Raw genomic sequence first — 21951 nt, 5'->3', positions numbered from 1 at the left:
TCCACAGATGGCCAAGTTAATTTTTTTTTTACATAGAACCACGTCCCATGGAACTCCTCATGAAACAGAGCTGGGTATTCAGGTGGTATTATTAATACACACTTCATGTCTGCATGTGTGTTTTCAAGATATAGTGCCTAATAATCATCATTCATTACTCTGTACTGAATTGCGGGAATGAATTGTTTGTGAGCTGAGGTACGGGAATCGTCAGTCCTGTTGCAGAGAGACACTGTCCTTTGGGGTGAGGTAGTAGGTTGTATAGTTTTAGGGTTGAGCCCTTGCTGTCAGATAACTATACAACTTACTGTCTTTCCTGAAGTGGCCGTAATGTCATCGATCAAGAGCTGCACGACCAGTGAAGCACATCAACACAGATGCTTTTAAGGATTTACTAGACTCCATGTGATAGTAGCTAAAGACTGCTACACAGAAGAGTGTAAAAGTTTGTGCCCCCATCGATTCCGGGTGGAAAAAAGGGAAAATGATGCATAGAAATGTTGGGTGTGTTATGAAACAAGACAAGAATCTGAAACGTAAGGCAAAATGAGCAATATATATATATATATATATATTTGCCCTGATCTTGACCTGATCTGAAGAAGGAAGGAAGCATAAAAGGAAAAGCATGGACATACAAGTTATTAGAAATAATTTACATGATATTCAGAAAGAGGGATGCAAACATTTGAACTTATATATTGACCATTTTCATTACATGTGATAATGAAGTAATCATTGTGAAACCTAACACATAAAAAGTCTTGTTGCTATAAATCGAATGTCTTCATTTTGTCTTCTTTTTTCTTCAAGCAAAGGCAAACTTTTGTACTAAACTCTACATAAATAAAAGCATTTTGGCCTCAATGAAACAATTGAATAATGAGAAACTGAGTTTGCCTTCAATTTAGTCTGATTTTTGTTGACATTCTGAGAAAGACATGAGCCGAGCAGCTCTTCTTTGAGTTTCACTGATGTTTGTTCATCGGTGAGCCCAAATGAGATGTCTGTGCCCTGGAGAAACCTTTCAGTGATGTTCGTACAGGGTGAGGTAGTAGGTTGTGTGGTTTCAGGGTCGTGATTTTGCCCCATCAGGAGATAACTATACAACCTACTGCCTTCCCTGAAGGGCAGCAATACGTCACTGGATACCAACGACAAGATGGCGCCAAGCTAGTGGAGGTTTTTTTTTTTTTTCCTAGTCGGTCTGTCAAATTTTGCAACGTGACCTGAAGAGCAATAATAAAGATAAATATAAAACTACATGTGATGTGTCTGTTGATTTTTTTTATACAAAATACTTGTTTAAGTTCTGTACTACTGTTGTTCTTGGATGAAATTGTTATTCTTACTATAACCTATGGGACCAGGACATCAGCAAAAATATCCAACACTGTTTCCCCAGAACGTCCATTGTGTAGCCCTGGAGCAGCTGGTTCTGTAACTAAAGCCATTATCCAGTGTTAAGAGAGCAGTTACATGGCTGCAGGCTGGCCAGCCTTTGACTGGTACAGAATTTATAGACGCTGGCGGGCACCTAGGGAGACACGCAGAGACTGGCACACACAAGAGAACAGACGGAGGGGCAGACAGGAAGTGATGGCGCTGACATGGGACCATGGCAACCTTGTTGCCATGGTATTGCATGATGGGGATGATAGGCTGATATCAGTATTCTTCCCATCTACTGCTGTTTGCTAAAAATGTTTTAACTAAATTGTATATTTCAATGTTATTCTACTTTTATGGGAATAATCCATGCGTCCTTGCAAGTTTATCTGGGACAAACTTGCAAGGACGCATGAAAATCATCCTACATAACATTAATTCATTACTAATTCATTCTAATGATCTTTTGTTTAGGAAAGTTAGCTACCTTAAGCGAAGACAGTACAGTACTGATTGCTGGCTGTGATATGATTACAGATTAGGATAATTTTTTTTTAAAACAATATATATCATAAATCTTTACCAGTTATTTGCTGGTATACTTTACATTTTTTATTGGCATTTTTATTTATGGCAGTGAGGGTTCAACTAATGTAAAATGCACACATTTTCATACTTAATAAAACCAAAAATCAAGTCTTTTGATATTATTAAAATTAAATGTTTATTTCAGAGTGAAGACGCTATGAAGAGGAATACTTTTACAGAAAAGTTTGTTGAAAAATCATTTCTTTATTGTTTACTTGAAAAAAAAATACACGTTTATATGTTAGAATATATATTTTATGCTATATTAAAATCTTTTAAGATTATATACACTATTATATATGCTAATATGCTATTATAAAATTGAATTTAAATCCAGCAATAATCAACATTTTGTGAAATTCCTCTGTAATGTTATTCTAATCAGGGATAGGAATGAATATGTAAAATATCATGAATGCAGATCTAGAAAGTGAGATACTTTTATTCTGATCATAAAGGAAAAAAAACGAGAAAATTTTGAGAAAATTTGAAAAGCACTATGTTATTTAATGTGCAATTAATGATTAATGATTGATGTGACCAACCTTATTGTTTCAACCTGTAGAGTCTTCAGTAAAATTACTTTAACTTAGTAGAAAGGCTTAGTTTAAGCAGCTAGTTCTGAGTGACCTTAGATTAAGTAATGAAAAGCATTTAACAATTTAATTATACAAAATTTAATTCATGAATTTTCCTAACTTGTGATGAAGGAAGAGTTAGTGGAGAGAAGTTGCACTCAGTTTTGAGAGTGGTTTATTATGAATTGAACAGCAGGGGGCAGCACTGATCAGCTTTTCCCTTAACAACTTTAACAGGTGGCTGTATTTTTATTATTATTATTATTATTATTATTATTATTACTATTACTATTATTATTAGTCACACTGAGAAGATAGTTAAAGCAGTCTTTGGAGTATCTCACACTTTACTACTCATTTATAAATCTAACTTGGTGTAGTTTTTTGGGGTCTTTTTTGGAAATAGTTTCAGAGTGATTTAACTGCTTGTATCATCCTGACTGCAGAGACACTGAATGCCAGAAAGCCTCCACATTAATCATATATTCTAAGGCACGTTGGCGTCGCATAGCAACGACTCCGCTGCCCTTCGCCTATTGGCTGCGCTGATGGGTTTGACCGGAAGTGGAGCTGTGAGGGGCAGTTTGGAGGAGCTGCGGCATGTCGGCTTGGGGTTGAAGTGAAATGAACTTCAGTGAGGTAGTGGGGCATTTTGTTCAGCAGGGAGCTTGTGTGTCACTGTAATACTTTAGATAATAAGAATCACTGTTATCAGGTCACTGCAAATCAAAAGAGAGATAGTTTTGTTTACAGTTTTGCTTGTTTGTTTGTTTGTTGTTGTTGTTTTTAAGATAACAGGCTGTTCTCTTTTTTATAATCTAATATAAATGTATTAATTTGTCGAATGTGTATTTCAAGGCGAGGTTGCATATGAATGTCCATTAAGTGTCATAACAATTAAAGCTTCTATACAGCAGCACTGCAGCCCAATACTGCTGGAGGGAGGGAGAGATAGACAGACAGACAGACAGATAGACAGACAGATAGATAGATAGATAGATAAATAGATAGATAGATAGATAGATAGATAGATTGATTATTGATGGATGGATGGATGGATAGACTATAGATAGATAGATAGATAGATAGAGTTTATTGATGGATGGATGGATGGATATATAGACTATAGATAGATAGATAGATAGATAGATAGAGTTTACTGATGGATGGATGGATATATAGACTATAGATAGATAGATAGATAGATGGATAGATTACTGATAGAGTACTTTATTGATCCTGAGTAGAAATGGTTTTGTTGCAGCAGTACAATACACAACAAATAACATAGATAGATTATTATAGATAGATAGATAGATAGATAGATAGATAGATAGATAGATTATTGATGGATGTATGATTAGATAGATAGATAGATAGATAGATAGATAGATAGATAGATAGATGGATGGAAGGATAGATAGATAGATAGATAGATAGATAGATTATTGATGGATGGATGGAATACTTTATTGATCCCTGAATAGAAATGGTTTTGTTGCAGCAGTACAATACACAACAAATAACAAGAAGATAGATAGACAGATAGATAGATAGACAGATAGATAGATAGATAGATAGATAGATTATTAATGGATAAGGTCCTGATCCTGAGGAGAGAAGGTTTGCTGCAGCAGTACAATATGCCTAAGGCAGTAACCGTAAAAGTGATTGCAGTCGTCTGTTCTTAGGCTTTTAAAAGACAGATATTGTGTGATTGTGTAATATCCATCTGTTAAATTATAAACAAGTAGTAGCAGTAATAGTAGAAAATTATATGACTGAAATTATATAATTATACTGGCTATTATTATTAGTAGTAGTAGGAGTAGTATTGTTTTATATCTTTATTATCAGTCAATATATTAAACATCTTTATTGATCAATTTTATTTGCAGCATTGCAAACACTCCTTTTATCTCCCTGCTGTGATGAAAGCCACTTTTAGCCATCAGATTATTATTAGAGGCTGGAACTTTTCTGTCTTCTAACTTTCTACCCACTCACTGGCTCCAGCATGAATTTTGGATTTCCTGATAATGTTATGTTGTGTGATATAACAGGAAATAACACTGGATTTCCTGATAATGTTTCGTGCTAATGCATTGGACCCCATTTTTAATCATCTTTACAATTTTTGTTCCTTAGGATCATCTTTGATATCTTGTGTATTGAAGGCTCTGGGAATTGAACCCCACTGAACCTTTTCTTTCTGTGTATTTTCACTTGAATCACTGCAGTGGATTGTAAGATTTGTATCATACTTTAGTTCATTCTTGCACAGTGGATGAGCCAGTGACCCTGAATGTATCTCCAGGTTAAAGTGAGCCAAAAGCGTAACACTGCCCCTGCTGCACTTCTGTTTGTACACATGTTTTACAGACTGAAGCTGCATGGTCTGTTTCACACAGCCCCCAAAGCGTTGCCTGCTCTTTCTCCTTTCCCAGATTGCTGAACCTGGCTTTTCTGAAATCTGTGTGTCAGGTAAAGTCAGGATATTATAATAGATGTGTATGAGGGGGTGTTTAAGGACAAGCCTCTATTGTTGTTGACATGAACACACCTAAGTCTTTATCGCTTCTTACATATTGAGATTAAGTCCATCTTATCAGATGTGAGTGCTTCTCGCTTGCCCTCTTGGATTGGTGAGGCGCCAGGAAATCTGCTCCACAGCGAGAGGCAGGAGAGTAGTGTGTGGGGTTTGGACTTTGGCCCCCGCTGGGGCCAGAGCGTATTTATTGGCTGCTGCTGCCCGAACAAACTCGTGTGGAGTGATCTGGTAAGCATTGATTTCCTTCTGCTCTCTCCTGGTGGTGAGGGATACCTGTGGGTCTTACATAAATGCCTTTATAATGTAGAGATCTTCAGTGGAAAGTGAGATTTCTCTTTTTTTAGGACTACATTTGCTTGTGAACATTGATTGCTTTTATTTCTGGCTTTTATTTAAATATTCATGCCTTTTTGACCTTTCCTGCCAGTTTCTGAGTAAGTTCCACCTGTCCGTCTCATGTTCCATCCAGCTGTGAGACATTGACCATGAGACAGGTTTGACTGGGAAACGTCTTTTTTTTTTGTTCCCTGCAGACAGGAGCACTGTGTGTTTAAGCGTAATCATGGAAGTTTGGTGTGTTTTTGAGTCATTTTTGTAGCCATTAACTTTGTTAATAGTTAAACTGTTGTCTAAATGTAAAGATCCTTTTGGTTGTAGTCTCAGTGTTGTATGAATCTGTTTTGCGCAAGTTTGTTTATTACGCTTCTGGGGTAATATCCAGCTGATATTCCAGCATCAAAGAACGCCCTGTATCAATGAGAAGTGTCATCTCACAGAAGGAGCATGCATGTTGTTTTTGTTGTTTTTTTTTTTCCTGCAGAAACATTGATTGTCTTCCTGTTGCTCTGGTCCCAAAAATATTTCTCAGCTATTGTTCAGGCAGAGCAACGTAGACCTGCAGTGAGAGGACAATGAGAAGAGAGGGGCTTAATGGAGCTTTATTACTTTCCCAGTCCTCTCAGCTCTACCCCTCCACAGCCTGCTTCCTCTTCAGCACGTAGCCTGTGCTGGCTGCATATTGGGAATAACACGTGCGTGTGTGTGTGTGTGTGTGTGTGTGTGTGTGTGTGTGGTGTGTGTGCGTGTGTGTGTTGTGGGTCAGTTCTCCTTCCTCTTGCTTAAGCGTGAAACAGGAGCCCTTAGCAGCTGTCTTATGCACACTGCTGATACTCTGATTGCTGGCTGTGATATGATTACAGTATGTGTTGCAGTTGCAGTAATGTAATTAATAGATGTGCAGAGCCAAAGATTAGGTGCTGGAGGGTTTGGATATGTGTTTAGGTGATGGAGGATGTAGCTATGTGTTACTGGCAGGTTATTAACAGTTTGCTGTTGTGTAATGGATTTATGTTTGTGCTGGCTGCAGGGGGCATGCTTCTCCACTGTTGATGACCTCCCTGTACTTGGCTACAGTGTCATGTCGAAAGGAAGGTGTCATGTGTGCTCTGTTTTGGACACGGCATATGATCATCTGGCATGTTAGACTCCAGTTCTGTCCGTGTGTGGAACCAACCAAATGACATTAAGTGTTATAGTCTTTCTTTCTTTCTTTCTTTGTCATACAAAACACAAGTTATACACTAGATACTCATGGTTCTATGAGTCCTGTATAACCACTGGTGAGAATCACCTAGATATCTTGTGCTCATTTTTCCATATGCCAAGATCTTCCAACAAAGTGAGATATGAGGCATTATTTGCAGTTACTGTCATAATTTTTCCCTGGAACATTCTCACCAAGGCATCCTGCCCATCTATAGCCCCTGGTGATGACGTTCACCACCCAGGGGGCCAGCCTTTTCTTAGATAAGGGAGCACGTAGGATTGGACAGCCACAGTCCAGTCTAAATAATACCATAGAGTGCATACAGAGCGCAGCATGGAATGTTTCGCAGACTTGTCATCATGGAGCACTGCAAGGTCAGTCGATTAATTTACAAAATTGGGTGATACGATCTCAGGCAGAAATCCATAGCTTAACCACAAGGCCACCCTAAAGTCATCTGACCACCAACGCATGCAAGGGGAGCTTATTGCCAGAGCATGAAGTTCTCCCACTCTTTTTTTCTCAAGTGATTGTTAGCAAAAAGGCAGTTTGCAGAGACACCTATTTCAGTTTGGCATCATGTATAGACTCATAAGGAAGGGCCTTAAGTGACTCCAGCACAAGTGGGGGATACCACAGCAGGGTTTTTTTTTTTTTTGGGTATGTGGGTATCAGGGTATCTGTGGTGGATGGAGGTGCGTCACCATTTTCATGAAGGTCTTAATAAGTTTATGAGACCCCAGCGAGATGCAGTTCCTAATGCTATGGTGTGCTGCAGTTGCCACCATATAAAACATTAGGGTACTGTAATTGGGGACTTGCCACTCTCTTGCAGTCCCTGAATAAAAGTTTGTATATTGGAAGTCAGGCAATGCACTGGATCCAGCCATCGAGGTGCATGCCATTCACACAACAGTTTCCACCAAAGGGCATACACGGTCCATGTACACATTCAACCCACAGGCACAGGCCACAAGCAGGAATCTGTAGGCCTTATTAACTTGGTAGTGGTGAAGAGGTCCACCTGCACCTTGTCAAACCTTTCCTACATCTGAGTTACCACTTTTGCATGCAGAATGCCACTCTCCCGGGCCTACTCTGTCTTGACAGCGTGTCCGCTGCACTCAGAACTGGTAAGAGGAAGCCAATTCTACCTGGTGTCCCTGCAGCACCAGTAAAGAAAGTGCACACAGGGCAGATTTTGCACAGTTGATTTGCACTCCAGTAGAATGGATTGTGCTAATTGCACTTGGCACTGTCCATAAACTAGTAATATATTTCCCACATCCTGGCCTCGGTGTTCCCTTGCTATTAAAAAGGAGGCGAGAGATGAACTTTTGTAGATTACTGCGAATGTTCCAGTTCTAAAAGTAATATGGCTAACATATTGCCAGTGTGTGTCACAAGAATATCATAAGTTCTCAGTAGAACATCTAGCTAAGAAGGCCAGCAATACTACCAAGGGAAAAGCATAATGTTGCTTAATGTTTCATTAGAAAAGGAACTTGCTATGTAAAAAATACTCTCACCAAGAGTAGAATAGATGAAGCTCCAACCATACACACAAGCTGCAAAGCTCCATATGGTGTACGTTAAGTCCGACACGTGTACGGGGTGGGAAGAAGAAAGGGAAAGATGGTTGTATGACAGTAATATTTATTGGAAATACTATGTAATTGTGACTTTGTTGGAAGGTCTCTGCACCTAGCATGGGTTAAATAGAACAAAGCTAACTAACTTTCTTTCTTTCTTTCTTTCTTATTATGCAAAACAAACTAAAGACTACCACAATGTCTCGACTTCATTCTTTCTTTCCAAAAGCATGGCTTGCTTGCAAAGATTTTGAAATTCATTTAAGAGTCTGCACAAAAACCATGCACCTACTATTCCCTAGTCACTGACCTACATTCCCAAAACTGATGTCTGCCTGTGTTGCTCCCCAGTGAGAATGCATGTGGCAACACTTGTCTGTGCATGTTTGACACAGCCGGGCTCAGGGAATATGTGCTAGCATTCCTGTGTGTGCTTCAGAGTCGTCTGTTCAGAGAACAATCGCTTTAGCTCTTTCCTTTTAGATTGCCCTAACAGCTGCAGCACAGAAGATTTCTAACTTCACATGATATGAATCGTGAGATTCAACTCAGACCGAAGAGCAGACAGGAGTTTGGATACCCTTGCAGTTGATTTTCCCAGGCTGGACAGAGCTCTGGAAACACAGGAGCAGTGCCCAAGGCTTTCAGTCAGATGATGCAGCAGAAGAACGCTTTTCCTGTTTGATGCTGGATATTTATTGTCAGTATTATCAGGATATCTTTTCCACCAAGCTGTGACCCAGTTACACCGAGCAGTAGTCATGTGATATTTGCTTCTCTTTTATTGGCTGTAGGATAGACATGTCACAATACCTATGACAGCAAAATAAACTTCACCATAATATAAAATTATGGTGATATTTTTGTATGGAAAATGTAGTAATGCCTTTGAGGGCATTTGATATATTGTCCAATGTGTTATATTATTAGCAACACCTTGTACTCTGGTGCATATATGTAAGAGAAGAGGCGTAGTGATAATCAATAGTACAATCGATAAGGGGATCTGTTCACATGCGACTAACGTCACAATATCGCTAAAATGGAAATTTTTCTGTCTTACCTTGGGATAATAAATCTATTTTATTACATCACTGTTATTTTCCTATGTTTGGCGTATCTCCATTAGGTCCTAATCCATGCAGCTTGCAGACCTTTGGTCAATGTGTGAGATAAGATGTTGGTCACTCCTTTGTTTTTACTGTAAGGACAGTAAGCTGTTTGACACATTGAACATTTCAAAGCAAATATGCCAAAGTCTCACTACCAGCTATCTCACCCATGGATAAGACCATGTCTTTTTGTGATTGCTATGGCTTGGTTGATTGAATGTGCGGTTGTTGAACCTTTGTAGTATCTGTGCCATTTAGCACGACAAATCGAAATGTGATGTTTATACTCTTTGGTGGACTCTTTATTTATTAACCTTGCAATCTGTTCTTCTTCTTCTCTCTCCAGTCTAATGAGTGATCCAGTGCTTGCAGTACCGTGGCCCAGCACCATGGTAGACGTGCCCAATCCATTCAGCCCGTTGCCCTCAGCGGGGGAAATAGTGTTGGACAGCCCTCTGTGTGGGGAGCTAATCAAGGAAATAGAGGAGTTTGAGGACATCTCTCGATCCTTCAGCGATGACACCTTCAACTTGCTGTACCTGCCTGACATCCAGGAATCCAACAGCTCTGCTTCTCTTGGTACTTATGTGTAAAACACACATCCAAAAACAGCACGTATAAACATACACACTGTAACTGCATCTGAAGTGTTACTATATTGTAGGTTTAAAGTGCTTTTAAGAGTCAATTCAGGTATACATACATATATACATATATATTTTTTAACTCTTTGTAATTTCTTTCTAAATTAAAATTCCTACAGTGTACTATTTGACATGCCCATAACCTCTGAAACTCCTGGGACCCATTGGCAGGTCTTACCATCTTCACTCTCATAAATAAAAATCCCTTCTACTGTTAGTTTCACTGTAGTTACTGAAAGATTCATAGTGACTAGTTACTAGTTACTGAATAATAAGCCTTAAGATGAGTGACTGTATGATATTCTGAGACTAGGGAGTTAAACAGACTTTGAAAAAAGAAAAAGTCTTCTGCCTTCATATACATTTATGAAATTCTCATTCCGAATACCAGTGTTCCAGTGCTATTATGCACTATGATGAGTTTTCATAAAAAAAAATAAATAAATAAATAAATCCAGTAATTCATAATGTTTAAGATTGTTCTTTATATTAACAGTGATGAAACAGTTTTGTGTGTGTGTGTGTGTGTGTCCTTAGATGTTTTGAGCCCAGCCTCTAGTCCATCCTCAGCAGCCTCTGGTGCAGTCACAGGGCAGGATGAGATCAACCCCAGCCCCTTAAACCTCGAGTGCCGTATATGTGCCGATCGTGCCTCAGGCTTCCACTATGGAGTGCATGCCTGTGAGGGGTGTAAGGTTCGCAGATGCACACACACACGCACACATACACACACACACACACACACACACACACACACACACAGTAATCAAGGTTAGTGGTGTGTTAATACGTCTGTTAATATGTCACTTACGGACTCCTCCATCTCCGATTTTGTAACGTAAATGCAGCATAGGGTAAAATGTTTCCAAACAGCATGACTCTAATATGCTAATATGAACACAGTTTATATTAAGATTAGTGGAAGACGTGTCTTAAATCATTTTTCAATAGCACAATCACATCTAGTTTCATAAGATGATGAAAAACACTTGTGCATAATCAATCATGCTTTACTCATGATCACGATTTTTGTTTTATTACTTAATCAACATTGCACAAGCGAGTGTGCGGTTATACTGAATATCAGCGCAGCTGGAATTCGGCATAGGGATTTGACTTCGTACAACGATTCTATAAACTAGAAATTAATATTGAGTAACTGACACTTTGGACACAATATGGCCAAATGTTCTGTTTATTTTTGCTCCGCTAGCGGAATTAGATCTTGAAGAAGCTACACTCACTTTACAGACCAAAAGCTGACTAGCTAGCTCACACTGATTTGTACATTCCCGTTAAAAGGTGCGTCTGGTGAAAATGGCATCGCTTTTTCCTTTTCATCTTCATCTGACAAGCTTTTATAATTTACGTTAAAAGTTACATTCCTGAAAAGTATCACTTGCCATGTTCGCTGATGATATCGCTAACTCTACCGTAGTAACCTTTTCAAACTAGTAAGTTGGATTTTATGTGGTGAACACAGACGAGAGGAGTGATACACACAGTGAAACGTCCCAGTGCGGTTATACTAAATACAAACATTCTTGGAACTCCGCTCGACCAATCAAATTAGTGGACTGGAAATAACTGTTGTATAAATAAACATAAATGATCGTGATGTTGGTGAGCTTAGGAAGTTATTTGGTTAATGTTAGTTATTGATTCACAAGCTCACATTAATTCAAATTCATACATTGTAATAAGTGTCTGTTTGGACGCATAGTGTGATGATGGTGTATTTAGGTGTGTTTGAAAGATGAACACTCAGTTACTATGTGTTATGAAATACTGGCTCGTGTACAAAAGGAAATTTTTTGTTTTCTGTTGATTTCATGATAAAAGTATGATTTCATGATAAAAGTATGATTTAGTGATAAAAGTATGCTTTCGTGATGAAAGTATGAGTTGCAATAAAACTGTTTTGTTATTATATCATCACAGTTGTTATTTTAGCCTTTTTAGTGCAACCCTAGCGTTACATGACTGACCAAAGCAAAAGCATACCATGTATGTTTTAGGTCACAGAGACTTGGTCATGGAATAAGTTTGTTCTGTAAACACCTGATTAAACTCAGATTACAATGAGTCAGCAACCCAGGCTGTTGAGATTTCATAGAAACATCAGTCAGATTCTTGTGCACTGTTCAAACTTTGTTCACATGGACGTGTAATGCGATGTTTAATGTTTTCAAACTCCTGTCTATCTAGACTGCAGTCAGCATGTCTTTATAATATGACTTGGAATAATTTTTTTAAATTGTCGTGTATGTCATGTTCATGTTACTTGGAAAAGACCCTTCTACACTACAGCCTGCATCTCAGTGGAACAGATTTGGCACACGAGTTTGCAAATCTCATTTCAAATCTCAGCACATTGCCTGTGCAGTGCTATAGGCATACAGATGGCGAACTTCACATTGACCTTAACATGTTCCAACTTCCTCTCTTCCCTCCATCTCTAATGTCTGCTGGTCTGGTTTTGCTTTTTTTTTTAATCTGAGTAGGCATGCCACTTGCAGGAGGACTTGATTTAATATTTGTTGTTCTGAGCAAGCTTGGTTATTTATGTAATAGAGACAAATAAAGCACTATCTATTTACACTATCTTTAGGTGGCTATATTTTTGTATTTTCGGTTAAGCATGAATAGCACACGGTAAATAGGTACAACTGAGGAATTGTCAAGCACAGAAGACATTCGAGGTTCTCCAGACAGTGTGTTCTTGGCTTGTCTTTAAGGACTGGTATGTGTGATATGTTCATATTAACACCCTGGCATACGGCTTACTTTGGCTCCTGGTATGATTGCTGTGTATCAGACGAGCTGTTTATAGCCCAGTGTCCACTCTACAGCTGAGCAAATGTTCGTTCCCATGGACATGCACGTGTTTTTGACTCATGCCTATGACGCAAACACATCTGTTTTTTAACCGTGACGTGGTACCTAGGCAGTAGGCAGCTGACATGAATTATTTAAAAGTGTAGATCTCATGACTAGATGCAAATATCTGTCTGGTGTGAGTCTCACTGAACCTTACACACATACATACATAAAAATCATAGCTTTTATGCTCAAACGACCATTACGTAATGGGGTAGAGGTTAAAGTGCAGTTAGATGTATATGAATGCTTCTAATTCCTATATGTCTGACTTTTCTCTTTCTGACCTTGCCTCAAATTTTCCCAACTATCTGACCTTAGACACAGTTGGCAAGAGCGTTAAAGTAGTGACCATTACCCATAACATTATTCCAGAGCCATTATATGATCATTAGCATACATACATAAAAAAAATACATACATTGTGTATAATGCCATGTAAGGAGGCACTCAGTCAATCATGTTTTTGATTTATTTTGATTTATTGTCACATCCAGTTTCTGTGACATCCAGTTATTGTTACATTCAGTTTCCATGGAATAAAAAGTAAAAGGCAAGAGAAATTTTCAGCGGTGAGTGAAACAGAAAAGCAGTCATTTAAATCTGAGTAAGTAGAGGTAAGGAAAAAATAAAACACACAAGTTAAATACAAAAAACACACAGAGGTACAAAGTATGTTGTGCGCATATTAACTAACTAACTAAGTAAATAAATAAATAGTAGAGCTGTATATTGAACTGTGCAGTATGGTATATGAATAATAATAACAGTGAGTAGTTATATTGACAGCGTGATCAGTTACAGTGCCTTCAGCTTCAACACTGTTTCAGCAATCATGACTGGACTTTGAAATTAAACACATGTCAGTTTGTGGGTGGATACGTCCGGTTTTCTTTGAATTTTATTTACTGCTAAGAGAGATTGTTTATAAAGACAATTTTGTGGTAATCAGCGAATCACATATGGCACAATATGCCTTATCACAAGGGCAATCTACCCTGTGATATCATGCCAATTTACTACACATGCTGCGAGTTATGATTATAATTTATTACTAGGATATTGAAATTGCCCCTGTAAATCAAAACAAATGAAGCCATCTTTAATACTCCTTTAAATCCCCACCCTGTATGAATTCTCTGCAGGGCTTCTTCAGGAGAACCATACGCCTGAAGCTGGAGTACGACAAGTGCGAGCGCAACTGTAAGATCCAGAAAAAGAACCGGAACAAGTGCCAGTACTGCCGTTTCCACAAGTGCCTCGCCGTGGGCATGTCCCACAACGGTGAGTGCTCTGTGGACAACTTGGCTCTGGCTTTCAACACAGAGCCGCACGTTTTTATAGGTTTATGCTATAATTACACAGCCAGGTATGCCTTCTGATTACTTTATTAGTCATTATATGTGGTACAGTTTCCACGAAATCACTTTGTAGGTAATCACAATGTAATCACTCACACTGAATCACTTTCCATTAAAACATTAACATAATGCACTTTATATAATCGGTTTTGTTTGGTAAGATAAAATAAAATAAAATCAATATAATAATATTGAAAATAATGAGCAAGTGTATTTTAAATACAGATAAAATTGCACTTAAAATAGTCTTTGGTCCCAATTTTTATTTTATTTTTGTTCGTTTTCTTTTTTATTTTTGTCCATTTAAAGTTGTTAGCATGACAATGCCATTTTCTGAGTTGGATGTTGTATACTGAAGATGTGGTCTGATGCTGTGGCTCTCAAATTTGGCCCAGCAGACAAACACAAAAAGCTTTTTTCTTCCTTTTTTTTTGTTTTTTTTTTTTTTTCCCCCCAAGCACCTATGACCTGGATGACGTGGAGATACACTGGCCACTTTTGCCACAGGACTTTGAGCAGTCGTCAAGGACAGAGCAGTCTCATTGTGTGGGAAAATAATTCACTACAAAGCCTCCCGCATGCATCCTTACCTATCTGTACTCTAGACCACCCTAGACCAGAACATGAGCATATAGAGTTTACATACAGACATGTGCAGTCCCTGGAGTGGTTTGCGACCGTCCTCAGTGTTCAGGGCTTCACTTTGAGTCCAGGATTATATCACACCTACTTAGGCTATCTGCCAACTTGTACCCTTCCAAGGACTGGTGACGTGGTGCAATTCTCTAATGTGTATTTGGTGTGCTTGTGTGGCTGCCAATGTGTATGCTGTCTAAATGTGTGTTAGTTGGCGTGCATGCATGCACGTAACTTTGTTTACAGTGGTGCTTGAAGGTTTGTGAACCCTTTAGAATTTGTTATATATCCGCATAAATATGACCTAAAACATCCTCAGATTTACGTAAAAGTAGACAAATAGAACCCAGTTAAACAACGGGGACAAAAATATTATAATATAAGCGATTTATTTATTGACGAAAATGATCCAATATCACATATCTGTGAGTGGCAAAAGTATGTGAACGTCTAGGATTAGCAGTTAATTTGAAGGTGAAATTAGAGTCAGGTGTTTTCATTCAGTGGGAAGACAATGAGGTGTGAGTGAGTGCCCTGTTTTATTTAGAGATCTGGGATCTATCAAAGTCTGATCTTTACAATGCATGTTTGTGGAAGTGTATCATGGCACAAACAAAGGAGATTTCTGAGGACCTCAGAAACAGAGTCACTGATGCTCATCAGGCTGGAAAAGGTTAAAACCATCTTTAAAGAGTTTAGACTCCATTAATCCACAGTCAGGCAGATTGTGTATAAATGGAGGACAACAAAGATCACTCCAAGAGCATGAGACATGTAATAGTCCGTGAGGTCCCAAAGGACCCCAGGGTAACTTCTAAGCAACTAAAGGCCTCTTTCACATTGGCTAATGTTAATGTTCATGAGTCCACCATCGGGAGAACACTGAACAACAATGGTATGCATGGCAGGGTTGCAAGGAGAAAGCCACTGCTCTCCAAAAAGAACATTGCTACCCATCTGCAGTTAAAGATCATGTGAACAAGCCAGAAGGCTATTGGAAAATGTTTTTTGGACGATTGAGACCAAAATAAAACTTTTTGGTTTAAATGAGTAGCGTCATGTTTGGAGAACAGAAAACACTGCATTCCAGCATAAGAACCTTATCCCATCTGTGAAACATGGTGGTGGTAGTATCATGGTTTTTGTCTCATTTGTTTAACCGGGTTCTTTTTATCTACTTTTAGGACTTGTGTGAAAATCTGATGATGTTTTAGGTTGACAAACTTTCAAGCACTGCTGTATGTGAGACAGTGTATGTTTGGATGAAATCATACCTACAGTGTTTGTCTTTGTCATAGCAATTCGTTTCGGGAGGATGCCACAGTCCGAGAAGCTGAAGCTCAAAGCAGAGCTACAGATCCCTGAGAAAGAGGAGAGAGAGACACAGCTGGATGACTGGAAGACTCTGGCCAGCCAAATCCATGAGGCCTATCTTAAACAGTTCCACCTGAACAAGGCTAAAGCACGAGGCTTTCTCACTGGCAAGACCAATACACCGGTGAGCAATAAAAGTTCATTAATTTGCACATTACTGTTATTTTCCTTTACATGTTTACACCACTTCATAGTTGTAACATTACATATTAATATATATTAATACATATTAATCAATAGATCCCTGGAGGACTAGTGGTTAGGCCTTGGCACTCTCTTCCTGGCCAGGGAACCAACCGCAGCCACTGGGGTTGCACAAGACAGTGCAATCCCAGTGCCGTTTCCAAGCCCGGTTAAAATTGGGGAGTGTTGCGTCAGGAACGGCATCAGGCGTAAAAACTGTGCCAAATCAAATATGCGGGCCAACGATCCGCTGTGGCGACCCCTAACGGGAGCAGCCGAAAGAACAACAACAACAGTAACAATACATATTAATCAATAAATGTGCTTCCATCCTCTCTTTGGAACTTTACTGGTATTATCAGCCTGTTGTCGATGTCAAACTGAACAGCAACACAGCTGCTCAGTTTTTTTTTCCAAACTCCTTCATTCACTTAACTACATATATTTCCATTTCTGTCTATATCAGTTTCATTGTAGTTCCTGAACGGTTCATAATAGTTACTAAACAATATGCTTTATGTTCAAGAACTGAACAATAAGCAGAAAACGTAATGTCTTAATACTGTATCACTTGCAAGTGGATGAGTAAGAGTAATAATGTATTACATAAAAATTTCATATATTTAATGTATATAGTACCTTAAGGCAAGTTTGCAGCTTTTGTCCCTGGTTCAGCTTTTAAGATAGAGATAAAACAAACTACTAAACTTACATGCACAATATGAACCAGGTATGTATTCATAAAAGACATTCATTCATTCGAACCGGGGAGCCTGGAGTTGTGAGGCAGCAATGCTACCCACTGCATCACCATGCTGCCTGAAAAATAAAATAATAAAAATAACCAAATTATTATTATTCTTTTAATTGTATTCATATCTTTCTGTTTTGATTTATGATGGCAGGCATTTCCCTAACTATGTGCCTTAAACTCCCAGCTTATCATTCACTTATTCATCTTAAAACATATTACTCTGTAACTATTACGAATTATTCAATGGATAAAGTCATGCTAAGGAAACATGTAGTTACAAGGGTAAGAACAATATGTGCATCCTGGCTTCTTGAGCTGGTACAGTTGCTGATTACTGCTCCATCAATTACTTTATTGCTAGTAGTAATTATCCTTTCATGTTTTTTTCACCTCTCAATGCTTTCACCAGCCTTTTGTCATTCATGACCTGGACACACTACAGCAGGCACAGCCTGTCCTGGTCACCCAGATGCTGAGTGAGGGAAGGGAGGACTTTGCACTTATTGTTCAGGGGCAGGAGACTGAGGAATGCCTCTTCCATTGCTGTCAGTACCTCTCAGTTGAAACGGTCACACAGCTTACCGAGTTTGCCAAGGCTGTGCCCGGCTTCTCCAGCATCGACCTCAATGACCAGGTGACACTGTTGAAGTACGGTGTGCATGAAGCTTTCTTTGCCCTCCTGGCCTCATGCATGAACAAAGATGGGATGCTGGCGACACGGGGCAGCGTCTTTATTACCCGTGAGTTCCTTAAGAGCCTCCGCAAGCCTTTCAGTGATATGATAGAGTCCAAGTTCCAGTTCGCCATGCGATTCAATGCTCTGGAGCTGGACGACAGTGACCTGGCACTGTTTGTGGCTGCCATTATCTGCTGTGGAGGTAAGTCTTAGAGTGAGTGCTTTATTTTGGGTGAAATGGAAATTCTGTTCTTAGTCTTAAGGCATTGTCAGGCTTGAGTTCACACAAACAAATTCCTTCCAAATTGTATATTGATCGCACAATTTGATCGTCAATCCTTCTGTGTGTGCAAAACTGGAGACAATAGATACAGTCGGCCAGAGCACACCTGGCCAAATTTGTAAAAAAATATTTTTGAAGTGAAGAGAAGCAAACACAACCTCTGCAGCAAACTATATAAAGTATAACATTTTAAAAAATAAATTACTTTATGTTTGATGAACTTTAAAAAATAGAAAAAAAAATAGTACCCTTCAAGTTGTAAAGTCTCACAACTTAACTAATTAGGCCTTAACTGACTCATTAAAACATGTTAGGCAGGTCATTAGGATAACGTTTCATTAGGATAATGTTTCATTAGGATAACGTGTCATTAGGATAACGTTTCATAGAATAACATTTCCAGAGCAAAATCATTGATGCTTCAAACCTTGAGCTAACACTCAACACCCATGAGTTCCTCTAAGCAGCTGACTTAGCTAAGTGATGCCTACAAAGCAGAGGATGCCTATAAAAAAGATATCAAAGTGCTTCCAGCTGACAATTTGCACTGTCTGAATTGTCATTAAGAAATTGCAGTTAAGGGGAACTGTGGAAATCAAGGCAAGATCTGGAAGACCAAGAAAATTTGTCAGAAAGAACTACCCATATCCTGGCCAGAAAGGCAAAGCAAAACCCCCATATGACACTAAGGACCTGCGGAAAGTTTTCGCTGACACAGGAGTGGTGGTGCACCATTCTGCTCTGCAGAGTTGCTTACAAAACGTGATCTGCATGGAAGAGTCATCAGAAGGAAACATTACCTGTGACCTCATCGCGAAAGTGAACGACTGATGTATGCAAAACAATATCTAGATAAGACTGAGGCTTTTTGAAAACTGTTACTATGTACTGACTTAGAAGGGTGTCCAAACTTTTGCACAGGCTTCATCCAATATAAAGTAACTCAAGTAACTCAGCATAAATATTTTCAGAAAATGTTATTTCTTAAAGTAGTTTCCTGCTGAAGTTGTGTTTACTTTTTTTCCCTTCAAAAATTAACAAAATATCTAATTTGGCCACAAATTTGCACACAACTATACATTACCTTGTTTTTAGTAGTGCTTATTACAGTAATGTACAGTTATATGTTTAATATATGTCATTGCTTACTTATATACAAAAAATGAATCTTTTTATAAACTGTAGTTCTTTCTATTTGAATTCCATCTTTACTCCACATATTGATGATGTGTCATGTCTCATCTGTTGGCTACAACCTGTTTCTCCTTGCCATTTTAAAACAGGAAGTACCATAACAAATAAGACCACCTTATTAAGTGGTAGCGCCCACGTTCATGTAAAGTGAACCCCAGACTACTGTTTATAAGTGAGTCAGAAATGTGTTCAGTGGAACTGAATTCAAAATTGATCAAACACACTTTTGGTAGAACAGAAGTGAAAGATGCACCAGTGTTACTTTTATAAATGTGCGGTTCTGGCAAACATTCTGTCAAAATGTTTTATTTTGCTTAGAGAAACTGATTATTGTACATTTTACAAGAACTTAATGAGCTGCAAGTATTAGCTGAGTGTGAGGGCTTTCCTTCTCTGCTTTTTTCATTCCAGTACTGAGTGGGTGTTTGAATAAGGTTACATAATAATAGCTAGGCTCAGAGTGTCTTTGGTGATTTTTTTTTTCTCCTTCAGCAAAAATAGCTGCAGCTTCCAAGAGTGTTTACTCCAGCTGCAGCCCACAGGGTTCTGTAAGGCCTGAGAATTTAACTACAGAGCGCTACATGCTCGCTGTTTCTTTCACAGGATCCCTGTTTAACATGCCATGCAATACACTCCAATGACGTGGTCATTAATTTACCTAGAGAAATACTGTTCAGTGTTTCTCTTACTCTATTTTTAATATTCTTCTCTGTCCTTTGTTGCTCCGCCACAACCCCCGCCCCCCCCTCCCAACTCTTGCAGACCGACCAGGACTGGGAAACGTGTCACATGTCGAACGCATTCAAGAAAGTATCATTCATGCTCTGCGGCTCCACCTGCAGACCAGCCACCCTGACGACACCTTGCTCTTCCCCAAACTCCTGCAGAAACTAGCTGATCTTCGGCAGCTGGTAACAGAGCATGCTCAGTTGGTCCAGGACATTAAGGAAAAACAGGACACTTCTCTCCATCCACTACTGCAGGAAATTTATAAGGATATGTACTGAACATTGAACTACAGGGTGGAGTTGGTGGTGTAGCTGGATGTGAGGTAGCCTGTGTTTAAATAATGCCCTCCAGCTTCAGGACTGCAACAAGAGGATTAACAGATTAACCTGCTAGTGGTTTAACAGATTAATCTGCTCTGATTCAGCCCCAGTGGCCAAACTTGCAAGCCCGTAGTTGTATGCAGTGACTTTTACTCCACAAGTTGTGGATTCACTACAGGGAATGATAAAGCTGAGTGCAAAAGTTTGCATACCCTTACAAATTTTACTAGTAGCCAGACATTTAATTTGTTGAGTTTCATAGGTGTTTGTCTTTAAGTAAAATATCCAAATTATGTATGTTAATATGCAATACACACAAATTATCTATGTTATGTTAATATATTAACAGTAAAAAAAAAACAGTAAAAAAAAAAATAACAAAATGAAAAACTGTATCTCGCGTCCTTAACTTGTAAGCCCACCTTTTGCCTTTATAATTGCCTTCGACATCCTTCGTAGCCTCTGACCAGCTTTTGGATCTTCTCAGTTTTAACATTGGCTCGATATCTAGCCCAGACTTTGCCCATTATTTGTTGACATACCTGTTGACATAACTCTTTTAGATGTCACACACATCTTTCTTCAGATCACGTTTGGAGATCATCATGCCAAAAATGTTTCTGTCAATTCTGCCTAATGTTTCTGATACTTTGGATACACCACATTTCATAATTATGTTCTTCTATTTTTTTTTGTAGATAAATTGTCAAACAGATACATTTAACTTTCTTCCATTAAAAAAAAACATAGGGTATGCAAACTTTTGCACCGTTGCACTCAACTGTATATATGGGTCTTTCAAATCCGAGCAAACTGTGAGAACTTGTTTGAGTGAACAGTTATTTAATGCCTTCGGAAAGCAGTGTGTGCCACATGGAAAATGTATTCATACGTCTGTTCTGAATGTGAAGTGTGATTTTCATGCCATGCTCGAATACAGCCTACCCACACAGCCATCATGTAGGACCAATACCTCATTTGAAAAGGCATAAAGAAACATGTATAGTAGTTTTATATTAAAATGTACACAGTGTATAGCACTCCAGCTGTTATTATCAAAGGATGTTATTTATTTTTGAAAATAAGAAAAAAGAGTATTACTTTATGACTGAATTGACTCAGAGGTAAAATTGGGACTGCCAGCCTTTTGTGTGGTAATAGCACAATATACTAAAAGCTATATTATTTCCAGTTCTGCTCAGTAATTACACAGGAGTAAAGTATGTGAGTGTTTATTATTATGTGAATCAGGAAATATTATGTTGTATAGATACTCAGGGACAATCAGAGTCGCATTTACACTAGAATAAATCACTCATATCACTATGACAGCAGGTACACTACATTATAAGCACTTATTTTAAGGAAATTGCTTATAAAACTGTTGTTTATGGGGGAAATAATCATTGTTTGTCTTTGTATGTGAAGGAAACTTGGTTAAACTGATTAATGTCGTCTAACAGAGTAGCTCTATATTAAAACCTACTATAATTTAACAGTCTAGAATCTGCAAACCAAAAATAAATATGTATATACTATTATAAATAAAGGTAATTCTTTA

The 21951-nt window shown here is 38.5% G+C and overlaps 1 protein-coding gene across 5 annotated transcripts; it reads left to right on the top strand.

The window, feature by feature from the left end:
• Positions 1 to 3103: 3103 nt before the first annotated feature.
• Positions 3104 to 21907, top strand: pparaa (peroxisome proliferator-activated receptor alpha a). Of its 5 annotated transcripts, none has more exons than XM_026923246.3 (7): positions 3104 to 3194; positions 9703 to 9935; positions 10538 to 10695; positions 14026 to 14164; positions 16176 to 16375; positions 17598 to 18066; positions 20104 to 21907. In XM_026923246.3, exons 2-7 carry the CDS (start codon positions 9707 to 9709, stop codon positions 20346 to 20348), a joined length of 1440 nt encoding a protein of 479 aa, XP_026779047.1. In that variant the 5' UTR covers positions 3104 to 3194; positions 9703 to 9706; the 3' UTR covers positions 20349 to 21907. The 5 variants fall into 5 exon arrangements, with proteins under 5 accessions (XP_026779047.1, XP_026779048.1, XP_026779049.1 ...); XM_026923247.3 differs by lacking the exon at positions 3104 to 3194 and adding an exon at positions 5092 to 5334; XM_026923248.3 differs by lacking the exon at positions 3104 to 3194 and adding an exon at positions 5333 to 5429.
• The last annotated feature ends 44 nt before the right edge of the window (positions 21908 to 21951 follow it).

Source organism: Pangasianodon hypophthalmus, chromosome 18 (assembly GCF_027358585.1).
Source record: "Pangasianodon hypophthalmus isolate fPanHyp1 chromosome 18, fPanHyp1.pri, whole genome shotgun sequence".
NCBI lineage: Eukaryota > Metazoa > Chordata > Actinopteri > Siluriformes > Pangasiidae > Pangasianodon > Pangasianodon hypophthalmus.
Note: the sequence above shows the minus strand (reverse complement) of the source record. Positions and strands in the feature narration are given on the sequence as shown.